The following is a 14,724-nucleotide window of genomic DNA, read 5'->3' as shown; positions in this document are numbered from 1 at the left end:
ACCACAGGTGTAGTGTTACCTGGTTGTATAGACCACAGGTGTAGTGTTACCTGGTTGTATAGACCACACAGGTGTAGTGTTACCTGGTTGTATAGACCACAGGTGTAGTGTTACCTGGTTGTATAGACCACACAGGTGTAGTGTTACCTGGTTGTATAGACCACACAGGTGTAGTGTTACCTGGTTGTATAGACCACACAGGTGTAGTGTTACCTGGTTGTATAGACCACACAGGTGTAGTGTTACCTGGTTGTATAGACCACACAGGTGTAGTGTTACCTGGTTGTATAGACCACACAGGTGTACTGTTACCTGGTTGTATAGACCACACAGGTGTAGTGTTACCTGGTTGTATAGACCACACAGGTGTAGTGTTACCTGGTTGTATAGACCACACAGGTGTAGTGTTATCTGGTTGTATAGACCACACAGGTGTAGTGTTACCTGGTTGTATAGACCACACAGGTGTAGTGTTACCTGGTTGTATAGACCACACAGGTGTAGTGTTACCTGGTTGTATAGACCACACAGGTGTACTGTTACCTGGTTGTATAGACCACAGGTGTAGTGTTACCTGGTTGTATAGACCACACAGGTGTACTGTTACCTGGTTGTATAGACCACACAGGTGTAGTGTTACCTGGTTGTATAGACCACACAGGTGTACTGTTACCTGGTTGTATAGACCACACAGGTGTAGTGTTACCTGGTTGTATAGACCACACAGGTGTAGTGTTACCTGGTTGTATAGACCACACAGGTGTAGTGTTACCTGGTTGTATAGACCACACAGGTGTAGTGTTACCTGGTTGTATAGACCACACAGGTGTAGTGGTACCTGGTTGTATAGACCACACAGGTGTAGTGTTACCTGGTTGTATAGACCACACAGGTGTAGTGTTACCTGGTTGTATAGACCACACAGGTGCAGGGCAGTGTTCCCTGAGGCATTCTGAGAGCTCATATCGGCTCCGTAAAACAGCAGATGTTCCAGGTGCTGCACGTTCCCATGACGACATGCCTGGAGAGAAACAACATGCACGTTACCATGACGAAACGCCTGGAGAGAAACAACCTGTCACATAGATGATCTAATCTTCCCATGTTTTTGTAGACAACAGGGTGGGAATGCCTTTTGATGAAATAGATTCTTCAGGAGTTTCCTTTACCTAATTCCCCAGAGTCAGATGAACTTGCGGATACCATTTGTACGTCTCTGCGTGAGGTTTGTAATGTGTCCCTTTTTGGGTGACCCCAAATTCACATAGAAATAGAAGTTATAGATATGTGACTCATTGAAAGCAAATCTACGAAGCGGTAGATCTATTCTATGTGCACTTCTTCTATGCTTCCCATTCTTAAGTTTCATTTTTGCGTCTTGTACTTTCGGGTTGTACACCAGCTTCAAACAAGTGAAAGTACAATATTTTTGGTTATTGAAGATTAATTTGGTTATTAATTTAGTACAATGATTCTCTACACCAGTGGTCTCCAATCATTCTCCAAGGCATTCCTAGTCGATCACCAAACATTTCTGTAAAAATCCCAACTGTAAAGCCTTGCATTCATATTGGTTTTATTTGTTTGGCACTGTTAGCTGTGGGTGCACTTGATTCTACATCCCTAGTGATGTTGGCTGTGGGTGCACTTGATTCTACATCCCTAGTGATGTTAGCTGTGGGTGCACTTGATTCTACATCCCTAGTGATGATTCTACATCCCTAGTGATGTTAGCTGTGGGTGCACTTGATTCTACATCCCTAGTGATGTTAGCTGTGGGTGCACTTGATTCTACATCCCTAGTGATGTTGGCTGTGGGTGCACTTGATTCTACATCCCTAGTGATGTTAGCTGTGGGTGCACTTGATTCTACATCCCTAGTGATGTTAGCTGTGGGTGCACTTGATTCTACATCCCTAGTGATGTTAGCTGTGGGTGCACTTGATTCTACATCCCTAGTGATGTTAGCTGTGGGTGCACTTGATTCTACATCCCTAGTGATGTTAACTGTGGGTGCACTTGATTCTACATCCCTAGTGCTGTTAGCTGTGGGTGCACTTGATTCTACATCCCTAGTGATGTTAGCTGTGGGTGCACTTGATTCAGCATCCCTTGTGAAGATGGCTGTGAGTGCACTTGATTCAGCAGCCCTAATGCCGTTAGCTGTGGGTGCACTTGATTCAGCAGCCCGAGTGATGATGGCTGTGGGTGCACTTGATTCAGCAGCTCTAGTGCCGGTAAGGCAAAGTGTTTCCATTTTTAACCATTTAATGAGTCAGAAGATAGAAATCAATTGGCCAATCAGATAGCTCAGAACACCTTGTCTGCACAGTTTCCTCAAGCCATTGACTGTAAAAAGAAGCATTGAACCCACAGCAAAGTTGATACTGTGAGATTTAAAAACTAAAACCATGACTAGAAAGACTTAGACCTCAGACCTTAGACCTCAGGCCTTAGACCTCAGACCTTAGACCTCAGACCTTAGACCTCAGGCCTTAGACCTCGGACCTTAGACCTCAGACCTCAGACCTTAGACCTCAGGCCTTAGACCTCAGACCTTAGACCTCAGACCTTAGACCTCAGGCCTTAGACCTCGGACCTTAGACCTCAGGCCTTAGACCTCAGACCTTAGACCTCAGGCCTTAGACCTCAGACCTTAGACCCCAGACCTCAGACCTTAGACCTTAGACCCCAGACCTTAGACCTCAGACCTTAGACCTTAGACCTCAGGCCTTAGACCTCAGACCTTAGACCTCAGACCTCAGACCTTAGACCTCAGACCTCAGACCTCAGACCTCAGACCTTAGACCTTAGACCTTAGACCCCAGACCTTAGACCTCAGGCCTTAGACCTCAGACCTTAGACCCCAGACCTCAGACCTTAGACCTCAGACCTCGGACCTTAGGCCTTAGACCTCAGGCCTTAGACCTCAGACCTCAGGCCTTAGACCTCAGACCTCAGGCCTTAGACCGCTGGCCCTGGCTTTTGTCTGTTATAAAGGAAGGAATATTAAACTTTCTCTGGTCATAGGAGTAACAACATTAATTAGCGCATGAGGCAGAAATAATGCAGTGCGACTTGAGTTTCGCCATCAGCTGGGAGACTGTGTCCCCTTTTCTCAGTGGAGGGAAGGATGGCAGAGAGACGCTGAGTCGGGTGAGGCAGCCTCACCGCTCATTACCAGTGTGATCATGTACCTATATATATTTTTTTACATTTCTAAATGGTCCGAGAAGAACAACATTGGCAGGTCAATTCAAGCATAGCCAATATGCAGGGATAATGTACTGGGTCTAGAGCCTACTGAGCATAGCCAATATGCAGGGATAATGTACTGGGTCTATAGCCTACTGAGCATAGCCAATATGCAGGGATAATGTACTGGGTCTAGAGCCTACAGAGCATAGCCAATATGCAGGGATAATGTACTGGGTCTATAGCCTACTGAGCATAGCCAATATGCAGGGATAATGTACTGGGTCTAGAGCCTACAGAGCATAGCCAATATGCAGGGATAATGTACTGGACCTAGAGCCTACAGACCATAGCCAATATGCAGGGATAATGTACTGGGTCTATAGCCTACTGAGCATAGCCAATATGCAGGGATAATGTACTGGGCCTACAGCCTACTGAGCATAGCCAATATGCAGGGATAATGTACTGGGTCTATAGCCTAATGAGCATAGTCAATATGCAGGGATAATGTACTGGGCCTACAGCCTACTGAGCATTGCCGATATGCAGGGATAATGTACTGGGCCTATAGCCTACTGAGCATAGACAATATGCAGGGATAATAATGTACTGGGCCTATAGCCTACTGAGCATAGCCAATATGCAGGGATAATGTACTGGGCCTATAGCCTACTGAGCATAGACAATATGCAGGGATAATAATGTACTGGGCCTATAGCCTACTGAGCATAGCCAATATGCAGGGATAATAATGTACTGGGCCTATAGCCTACTGAGCATAGACAATATGCAGGGATAATGTACTGGGCCTATAGCCTACTGAGCATAGCCAATATGCAGGGATAATGTACTGGGTCTACAGCCTACTGAGCATAGCCAATATGCAGGGATAATGTACTGGACCTATAGCCTACTGAGTATAGCCAATATGCAGGGATAATGTACTGGGTCTATAGCCTACAGAGCATAGTCAATATGCAGGGATAATGTACTAGGTCTATAGCCTAATGAGCATAGTCAATATGCAGGGATAATGTACTGGGCCTACAGCCTACTGAGCATTGCCGATATGCAGGGATAATGTACTGGGCCTATAGCCTAATGAGCATAGCCAATATGCAGGGATAATGTACTGGACCTATAGCCTACTGAGTATAGCCAATATGCAGGGATAATGTACTGGGTCTATAGCCTACAGAGCATAGTCAATATGCAGGGATAATGTACTGGGTCTATAGCCTAATGAGCATAGTCAATTTTTATTTTTATTTTTTTATTTCACCTTTATTTAACCAGGTAGTCTAGTTGAGAACAAGTTCTCATTTGCAACTGCGACCTGGCCAAGATAAAGCATAGCAGTGTGAACAGACAACACAGAGTTACACATGGAATAAACAATTAACAAGTCAATAACACAGTAGAAAAAAATGGGCAGTCTATATACAATGTGTGCAAAAGGCATGAGGAGGTAGGCGAATAATACAGTTTTGCAGATTAACACTGGAGTGATAAATGATCAGATGGTCATGTACAGGTAGAGATATTGGTGTGCAAAAGAGCAGAAAAATAAATAAATAAAAACAGTATAAAAAAAAGTATGGGAATGAGGTAGGTGAAAATGGGTGGGCTATTTTCCTATAGACTATGTGCAGCTGCAGCGATCGGTTAGCTGCTCAGCTAGCTGATGTTTGAAGTTGGTGAGGGAGATAAAAGTCTCCAACTTCAGCGATTTTTGCAATTCGTTCCAGTCACAGGCAGCAGAGTACTGGAACGAAAGGCGGCCAAATGATGTGTTGGCTTTAGGGATGATCAGTGAGATACACCTGCTGGAGCGCGTGCTACGGATGGGTGTTGCCATCGTGACCAGTGAACTGAGATAAGGCGGAGCTTTACCTAGCATGGACTTGTAGATGACCTGGAGCCAGTGGGTCTGGCGACGAATATGTAGTGAGGGCCAGCCGACTAGAGCATACAAGTCGCAGTGGTGGGTGGTATAAGGTGCTTTAGTGACAAAACGGATGGCACTGTGATAGACTGCATCCAGTTTGCTGAGTAGAGTGTTGGAAGCCATTTTGTAGATGACATCGCCGAAGTCGAGGATCGGTAGGATAGTCAGTTTTACTAGGGTAAGCTTGGCAGCGTGAGTGAAGGAGGCTTTGTTGCGGAATAGAAAGCCGACTCTTGATTTGATTTTCGATTGGAGATGTTTGATGTGGGTCTGGAAGGAGAGTTTGCAGTCTAGCCAGACACCTAGGTACTTATAGATGTCCACATATTCAAGGTCGGAACCATCCAGGGTGGTGATGCTAGTCGGGCATGCGGGTGCAGGCAGCGATCGGTTGAAAAGCATGCATTTGGTTTTACTAGCGTTTAAGAGCAGTTGGAGGCCACGGAAGGAGTGTTGTATGGCATTGAAGCTCGATTGGAGGTTAGATAGCACAGTGTCCAATGACGGGCCGAAAGTGTATACAATGGTGTCGTCTGCGTAGAGGTGGATCAGGGAATCGCCCGCAGCAAGAGCAACATCATTGATATACACAGAGAAAAGAGTCGGCCCGAGAATTGAACCCTGTGGCACCCCCATAGAGACTGCCAGAGGACCGGACAACATGCCCTCCGATTTGACACACTGAACTCTGTCTGCAAAGTAATTGGTGAACCAGGCAAGGCAGTCATCCGAAAAACCGAGGCTGTTGAGTCTGCCGATAAGAATATGGTGATTGACAGAGTCGAAAGCCTTGGCGAGGTCGATGAAGACGGCTGCACAGTACTGTCTTTTATCGATGGCGGTTATGATATAGTTTAGTACCTTGAGTGTGGCTGAGGTGCACCCGTGACCGGCTCGGAAACCAGATTGCACAGCGGAGAAGGTACGGTGGGATTCGAGATGGTCAGTGACCTGTTTGTTGACTTGGCTTTCGAAGACCTTAGATAGGCAGGGCAGGATGGATATAGGTCTGTAACAGTTTGGGTCCAGGGTGTCTCCCCTTTGAAGAGGGGGATGACTGCGGCAGCTTTCCAATCCTTGGGGATCTCAGACGATATGAAAGAGAGGTTGAACAGGCTGGTAATAGGGGTTGCGACAATGGCGGCAGATAGTTTCAGAAATAGCGGGTCCAGATTGTCAAGCCCAGCTGATTTGTACGGGTCCAGGTTTTGCAGCTCTTTCAGAACATCTGCTATCTGGATTTGGGTAAAGGAGAACCTGGAGAGGCTTGGGTGAGGAGCTACGGGGGCGGAGCTGTTGGCCGAGGTTGGAGTAGCCAGGCGGAAGGCATGGCCAGCCGTTGAGAAGTGCTTATTGAAGTTTTCGATAATCATGGATTTATCGGTGGAGACCGTGTTTCCTAGCCTCAGTGCAGTGGGCAGCTGGGAGGAGGTGCTCTTGTTCTCCATGGACTTCACAGTGTCCCAGAACTTTTTGGAGTTGGAGCTACAGGATGCAAACTTCTGCCTGAAGAAGCTGGCCTTAGCTTTCCTGACTGACTGCGTGTATTGGTTCCTGACTTCCCTGAACAGTTGCATATCACGGGGGCTATTCGATGCTATTGCAGTCCGCCACGGGATGTTTTTGTGCTGGTCGAGGGCAGTCAGGTCTGGAGTGAACCAAGGGCTGTATCTGTTCTTGGTTCTGCATTTTTTGAACGGAGCATGCTTATCTAAAATGGTGAGGAAGTTACTTTTAAAGAATGACCATGCATCCTCAACTGACGGGATGAGGTCAATGTCCTTCCAGGATACCCGGGCTAGGTCGATTAGAAAGGCCTGCTCACAGAAGTGTTTTAGGGAGCGTTTGACAGTGATGAGGGGTGGTCGTTTGACTGCGGCTCCGTGGCGGATACAGGCGATGAGGCAGTGATCGCTGAGATCCTGGTTGAAGACAGCAGAGGTATATTTGGAGGGCCAGTTGGTCAGGATGACGTCTATGAGGGTGCCCTTGTTTACAGAGTTAGGGTTGTACCTGGTGGGTTCCTTGATGATTTGAGTGAGATTGAGGGCATCTAGCTTAGATTGTAGGACTGCCGGGGTGTTAAGCATATCCCAGTTTAGGTCACCTAACAGAACGAACTCTGAAGCTAGATGGGGGGCGATCAATTCACAAATGGTGTCCAGGGCACAGCTGGGAGCTGAGGGGGGTCGGTAGCAGGCGGCAACAGTGAGAGACTTGTTTCTGGAGAGAGTAATTTTCAAAATTAGTAGTTCAAACTGTTTGGGTATGGACCTGGAAAGTATGACATTACTTTGCAGGCTATCTCTGCAGTAGACTGCGACTCCGCCCCCTTTGGCAGTTCTATCTTGACTGAAGATGTTATAGTTGGGTATGGAAATCTCTGAATTTTTGGTGGCCTTCCTGAGCCAGGATTCAGACACGGCAAGGACATCAGGGTTAGCAGAGTGTGCTAAAGCAGTGAGTAAAACAAACTTAGGGAGGAGGCTTCTGATGTTGACATGCATAAAACCAAGACTTTTTCGATCACAGAAGTCAACAAATGAGGGTACCTGGGGACATGCGGGGCCTGGGTTTACCTCCACATCACCCGCAATATGCAGGGATAATGTACTGGGCCTACAGCCTACTGAGCATTGCCGATATGCAGGGATAATGTACTGGGCCTATAGCCTAATGAGCATAGCCAATATGCAGGGATAATGTACTGGGTCTATAGTCTACTGCACAGACCTCATTGCTCCAGAACTGTTTTTAATTGGTTAATGTTGCATAGGCTTACGCTTTTTAATCAGTAGATGGCGGCTTGCATTTTGACTCCGAGCGGGAACTTTACTAGATCCATGTAGTAGATCCATGTAGTAAACAGTAGGTTAATTTCTGCAATTACCAGGAGCGTTGAAGCATGAGGCTTAACTTCTCCACTGTTTTGTCCCATAGCTACCACGTTGTGGCAGTGTGAAGAATCACATATAGATACCACGTTGTGGCAGTGTGAAGAATCACATATAGATACCACGTTGTGGCAGTGTGAAGAATCACATATAGATACCACGTTGTGGCAGTGTGAAGATACACATATAGATACCACGTTGTGGCAGTGTGAAGAATCACATATAGATACCACGTTGTGGCAGTGTGAAGCATCACATATAGATACCACGTTGTGGCAGTGTGAAGAATCACATATAGATGCCACGTTGTGGCAGTGTGAAGAATCACATATAGATACCACGTTGTGGCAGTGTGATGAATCACATATAGATACCACGTTGTGGCAGTGTGAAGGGCACCGTGTAGATACACATATACATACCACGTTGTGGCAGTGTGAAGGGCACCGTGTAGATACACATATAGATACCACGTTGTGGCAGTGTGAAGAATCACATATAGATACCACGTTGTGGCAGTGTGAAGAATCACATATAGATACCACGTTGTGGCAGTGTGAAGAATCACATATAGATACCACGTTGTGGCAGTGTGATGAATCACATATAGATACCACGTTGTAGCAGTGTGAAGAGAATCACATATAGATACCACGTTGTGGCAGTGTGGAGAATCACATATAGATACCACGTTGCGGCAGTGTGAAGAATCACATATAGATACCACGTTGTAGCAGTGTGGAGAATCACATATAGATACCACGTTGTGGCAGTGTGAAGAATCACATATAGATACCACGTTGTGGCAGTGTGAAGAATCACATATAGATACCACGTTGTGGCAGTGTGAAGAATCACATATAGATACCACGTTGTGGCAGTGTGAAGAATCACATATAGATACCACGTTGTGGCAGTGTGAAGAATCACATATAGATACCACGTTGTGGCAGTGTAAAAGAATCACATATAGATACCACGTTGTGGCAGTGTGAAGAATCACATATAGATACCACGTTGTGGCAGTGTGTAGATACACATATAGATACCACGTTGTGGCAGTGTGAAGAATCACATATAGATACCACGTTGTGGCAGTGTGAAGGGCACCGTGTAGATACACATATAGATACCACGTTGTGGCAGTGTGAAGAATCACATATAGATGCCACGTTGTAGCAGTGTGAAGAATCACATATAGATACCACGTTGTGGCAGTGTGAAGGGCAATCACATATAGATGCCACGTTGTGGCAGTGTGAAGAATCACATATAGATACCACGTTGTGGCAGTGTGAAGAATCACATATAGATACCACGTTGTGGCAGTGTGAAGAATCACATATAGATACCACGTTGTGGCAGTGTGAAGAATCACATATAGATACCACGTTGTGGCAGTGTGAATCACATATAGATACCACGTTGTGGCAGTGTGAAGAATACACATATAGATACCACATTGTGGCAGTGTGAAGAATCACATATAGATACCACGTTGTAGCAGTGTGAAGAATCACATACAGATACCACGTTGTAGCAGTGTGAAGAATCACATATAGATACCACGTTGTGGCAGTGTGAAGAATCACATATAGATACCACGTTGTGGCAGTGTGTAGAATCACATATAGATACCACGTTGTGGCAGTGTGAAGAATCACATATAGATACCACGTTGTAGCAGTGTAAAATAATCACATATAGATACCACGTTGTGGCAGCGTGAAGGGCACCGTGTAGATACACATATAGATACCACGTTGTGGCAGTGTGAAGAATCACATATAGATACCACGTTGTAGCAGTGTGAAGGGCACCGTGTAGATACACATATAGATACCACGTTGTGGCAGTGTGAAGAATCACATATAGATGCCACGTTGTAGCAGTGTGAAGAATCACATATAGATACCACGTTGTGGCAGTGTGAAGAATGCACATATAGATACCACGTTGTGGCACACATATAGATACCACGTTGTGGCAGTGTGAAGTGTGAAATCACATATAGATACCACATTGTAGCAGTGTGAAGAATCACATATAGATACCACGTTGTAGCAGTGTGAAGAATCACATATAGATACCACGTTGTGGCAGTGTGAAGAATCACATATAGATACCACGTTGTGGCAGTGTGAAGAATCACATATAGAAACCACGTTGTGGCAGTGTGAAGAATCACATATAGATACCACGTTGTATCAGTGTGAAGAATCACATATAGATACCACGTTGTGGCAGTGTGAAGGGCACCGTGTAGATACACATATAGATACCACGTTGTGGCAGTGTGAAGAATCACATATAGATACCACGTTGTGGCAGTGTGAAGAATCACATACAGATACCACGTTGTGGCAGTGTGAAGAATCACATATAGATACCACGTTGTGGCAGTGTGAAGAATCACATATAGATACCATGTTGTGGCAGTGTGAAGGGCACCGTGTAGATACACATATAGATACCACGTTGTGGCAGTGTGAAGAATCACATATAGATACCACGTTGTGGCAGTGTGAAGAATCACATATAGATACCACGTTGTGGCAGTGTGAAGAATCACATATAGATACCACGTTGTGGCAGTGTGAAGAATCACATATAGATACCATGTTGTGGCAGTGTGAAGAATCACATATAGATACCACGTTGTGGCAGTGTGAAGAATCACATATAGATACCACGTTGTAGCAGTGTGTAGAATCACATATAGATACCACGTTGTAGCAGTGTGAAGAATCACATATAGATACCACGTTGTAGCAGTGTGAAGAATCACATATAGATACCACATTGTAGCAGTGTGAAGAATCACATATAGATACCACGTTGTAGCAGTGTGAAGAATCACATATAGATACCACGTTGTAGCAGTGTGAAGGGCACCGTGTAGATACACATATACAGTATATCACAAAAGTGAGTACACCCCTCACATTTTTGTAAATATTTGAGTATATAGTATTTGAGTATATTTACACTGAAGAAATTACACTTTGCTACAATGTAAAGTAGGGAGTGTAATAGCTTGTATAACAGTGTAAATTTGCTGTCCCCTCAAAATAACTCAACACACAGCCATTAATGTCAATGGCAACAAAAGTGAGTACACCCCTAAATGAAAATGTCCAAATTGGGCCCAATACACTGAAGAGTTTGAGTATTTGAGTATATTTACACTGAAGAAATTACACTTTGCTACAATGTAAAGTAGGGAGTGTACAGCTTGTATAACAGTGTAAATTTGCTGTCCCCTCAAAATAACTCAACACACAGCCATTAATGTCTAAACCGCTGGCAACAAAAGTGAGTACACCCCTAAATGAAAATGTCCAAATTGGGCCCAATTAGCCATTTTCCCTCACCGGTGTCTTGTGACTCGTTAGTGTTACAAGGTCTCAGGTGTGAATGGGGAGCAGGTGTGTTAAATTTGGTGTCATCGCTCTCACACTCCCTCATACTGACTGGTCACTGGAAGTTCAACATGGCACCCCATGGCAAAGAACTCTCTGAGGATCTGAAAAAAGTAATTGTTGCTCTGGATAACAGATGGCCTGGACACATGGATTTTGCAAGACCCTGTTAATGGCTGCAGCATGGATACATGGATAACAGATGTTAACTGGACAGATGTTAATGGACAGACATTACATGGATAGCAGATGTTAATGGACACATACATTACATGGATAGCAGATGTTAATGGACACATACATTACATGGATAGCAGATGTTAATGGACACATGGATAACAGATGTTAATGGACACATACATTACATGGATAACAGATGTTAATGGACACATGGACATGACATGGATAACAGATGTTAATGGACACATGGATAACAGATGTTAATGGACACATGGATAACAGATGTTAATGGACACATGGATAACAGATGTTAATGGACACATACATTACATGGATAACAGATGTTAATGGACACATGGATAACAGATGTTAATGGACACATACATTACATGGATAACAGATGTTAATGGACACATGGATAACAGATGTTAATGGACACATGGTTAACAGATGTTAATGGACACATGGATAACAGATGTTAATGGACACATAACCACATGGATAACAGATGTTAATGGACACATGGATAACAGATGTTAATGGACACATATACACCACATGGGATAACAGATGTTAATGGACACAACCCTGGATAACAGATGTTAATGGACAACCCTACAATGGACCACATGGATAACAGATGTTAATGGAACACATGGATAACAGATGTTAATGGACACATGGATAACAGATGTTAATGGACAACAGATGTTAATGGACCACATGGATAACAGATGTTAATGGACACATGGTTAACAGATGTTAATGGACACATACACCACATGGATAACAGATGTTAATGGACACATGGATAACAGATGTTAATGGACACATACACCACATGGATAACAGATGTTAATGGACACATGGATAACAGATGTTAATGGACACATACACCACATGGATAACAGATGTTAATGGACACATGGATAACAGATGTTAATGGACACATGGACCCTAACAGATGTTAATGGACACATGGATAACAGATGTTAATGGACACATGGATAACAGATGTTAATGGACACATGGATAACAGATGTTAATGGACACATGGATAACAGATGTTAATGGACACAGACATTACATGGATAGCAGATGTTAATGGACACATACATTACATGGATAGCAGATGTTAATGGACACATACATTACATGGATAGCAGATGTTAATGGACACATGGATAACAGATGTTAATGGACACATACATTACATGGATAACAGATGTTAATGGACACATGGATAACAGATGTTAATGGACACATACATTACATGGATAGCAGATGTTAATGGACACATGGATAACAGATGTTAATGGACACATGGATAACAGATGTTAATGGACACATGGATAACAGATGTTAATGGACACATGGATAACAGATGTTAATGGACACATGGATAACAGATGTTAATGGACACATGGATAACAGATGTTAATGGACACATGGATAACAGATGTTAATGGACACATGGTTAACAGATGTTAATGGACACATACATTACATGGATAACAGATGTTAATGGACACATGGATAACAGATGTTAATGGACACATGGATAACAGATGTTAATGGACACATGGATAACAGATGTTAATGGACACATACATTACATGGATAACAGATGTTAATGGACACATGGATAACAGATGTTAATGGACACATGGATAACAGATGTTAATGGACACATGGATAACAGATGTTAATGGACACATACACCACATGGATAACAGATGTTAATGGACACATGGATAACAGATGTTAATGGACACATACACCACATGGATAACAGATGTTAATGGACACATGGATAACAGATGTTAATGGACACATGGTTAACAGATGTTAATGGACACATGGATAACAGATGTTAATGGACACATACACCACATGGATAACAGATGTTAATGGACACATGGATAACAGATGTTAATGGACACATGGATAACAGATGTTAATGGACACATACACCACATGGATAACAGATGTTAATGGACACATACACCACATGGATAACAGATGTTAATGGACACATACACCACATGGATAACAGATGTTAATGGACACATACACCACATGGATAACAGATGTTAATGGACACATACACCACATGGATAACAGATGTTAATGGACACATACATTACATGGATAGTAGATGTTAATGGACACATACACCACATGGATAGCAGATGTTAATGGACACATGGATAACAGATGTTAATGGACACATGGATAACAGATGTTAATGGACACATGGATAACAGATGTTAATGGACACATGGATAACAGATGTTAATGGACACATGGATAACAGATGTTAATGGACACATACATGGATAACAGATGTTAATGGACACATGGATAACAGATGTTAATGGACACATGGATAACAGATGTTAATGGACACATGGATAACAGATGTTAATGGACACATGGATAATAACAGATGTTAATGGACACATATACAGATGTTAATGGACACATGGATAACAGATGTTAATGGACACATGGATAACAGATGTTAATGGACACATGGATACAGATGTTAATGGACACATGGATAACAGATGTTAATGGACACATGGATAACAGATGTTAATGGACACATGGATAACAGATGTTAATGGACACACACACCACATGGATAACAGATGTTAATGGACACATACACCACATGGATAACAGATGTTAATGGACACATACACCACATGGATAACAGATGTTAATGGACACATGGATAACAGATGTTAATGGACACATAACAGATGTTAATGGACACACATGGATAACAGATGTTAATGGACACATGGATAACAGATGTTAATGGACACATGGGTAACAGATGTTAATGGACACATACACCACATGGATAACAGATGTTAATGGACACATGGATAACAGATGTTAATGGACACATGGATAACAGATGTTAATGGACACATGGATAACAGATGTTAATGGACACATGGATAACAGATGTTAATGGACACATGGATAACAGATGTTAATGGACACATGGATAACAGATGTTAATGGACACATACACCACATGGATAACAGATGTTAATGGACACATGGA

General features: G+C 43.3%; 1 protein-coding gene across 1 annotated transcript in view; it reads right to left on the bottom strand.

The window, feature by feature from the left end:
* LOC124022783 (SH3 and multiple ankyrin repeat domains protein 3-like) overlaps positions 1 to 14,724 on the bottom strand; it is a 114,939-nt gene that overhangs the window by 53,512 nt on the left and 46,703 nt on the right. The window contains exon 8 of the mRNA XM_046337466.1: positions 905 to 1,021. Coding sequence (XP_046193422.1) covers positions 905 to 1,021 — 117 coding nt within the window. The remainder of the gene's footprint in view (positions 1 to 904; positions 1,022 to 14,724) is intronic.

The sequence above is a fragment of the Oncorhynchus gorbuscha genome, unplaced genomic scaffold, assembly GCF_021184085.1.
Source record: "Oncorhynchus gorbuscha isolate QuinsamMale2020 ecotype Even-year unplaced genomic scaffold, OgorEven_v1.0 Un_scaffold_1423, whole genome shotgun sequence".
Lineage (NCBI taxonomy): Eukaryota > Metazoa > Chordata > Actinopteri > Salmoniformes > Salmonidae > Oncorhynchus > Oncorhynchus gorbuscha.
Note: the sequence above shows the minus strand (reverse complement) of the source record. Positions and strands in the feature narration are given on the sequence as shown.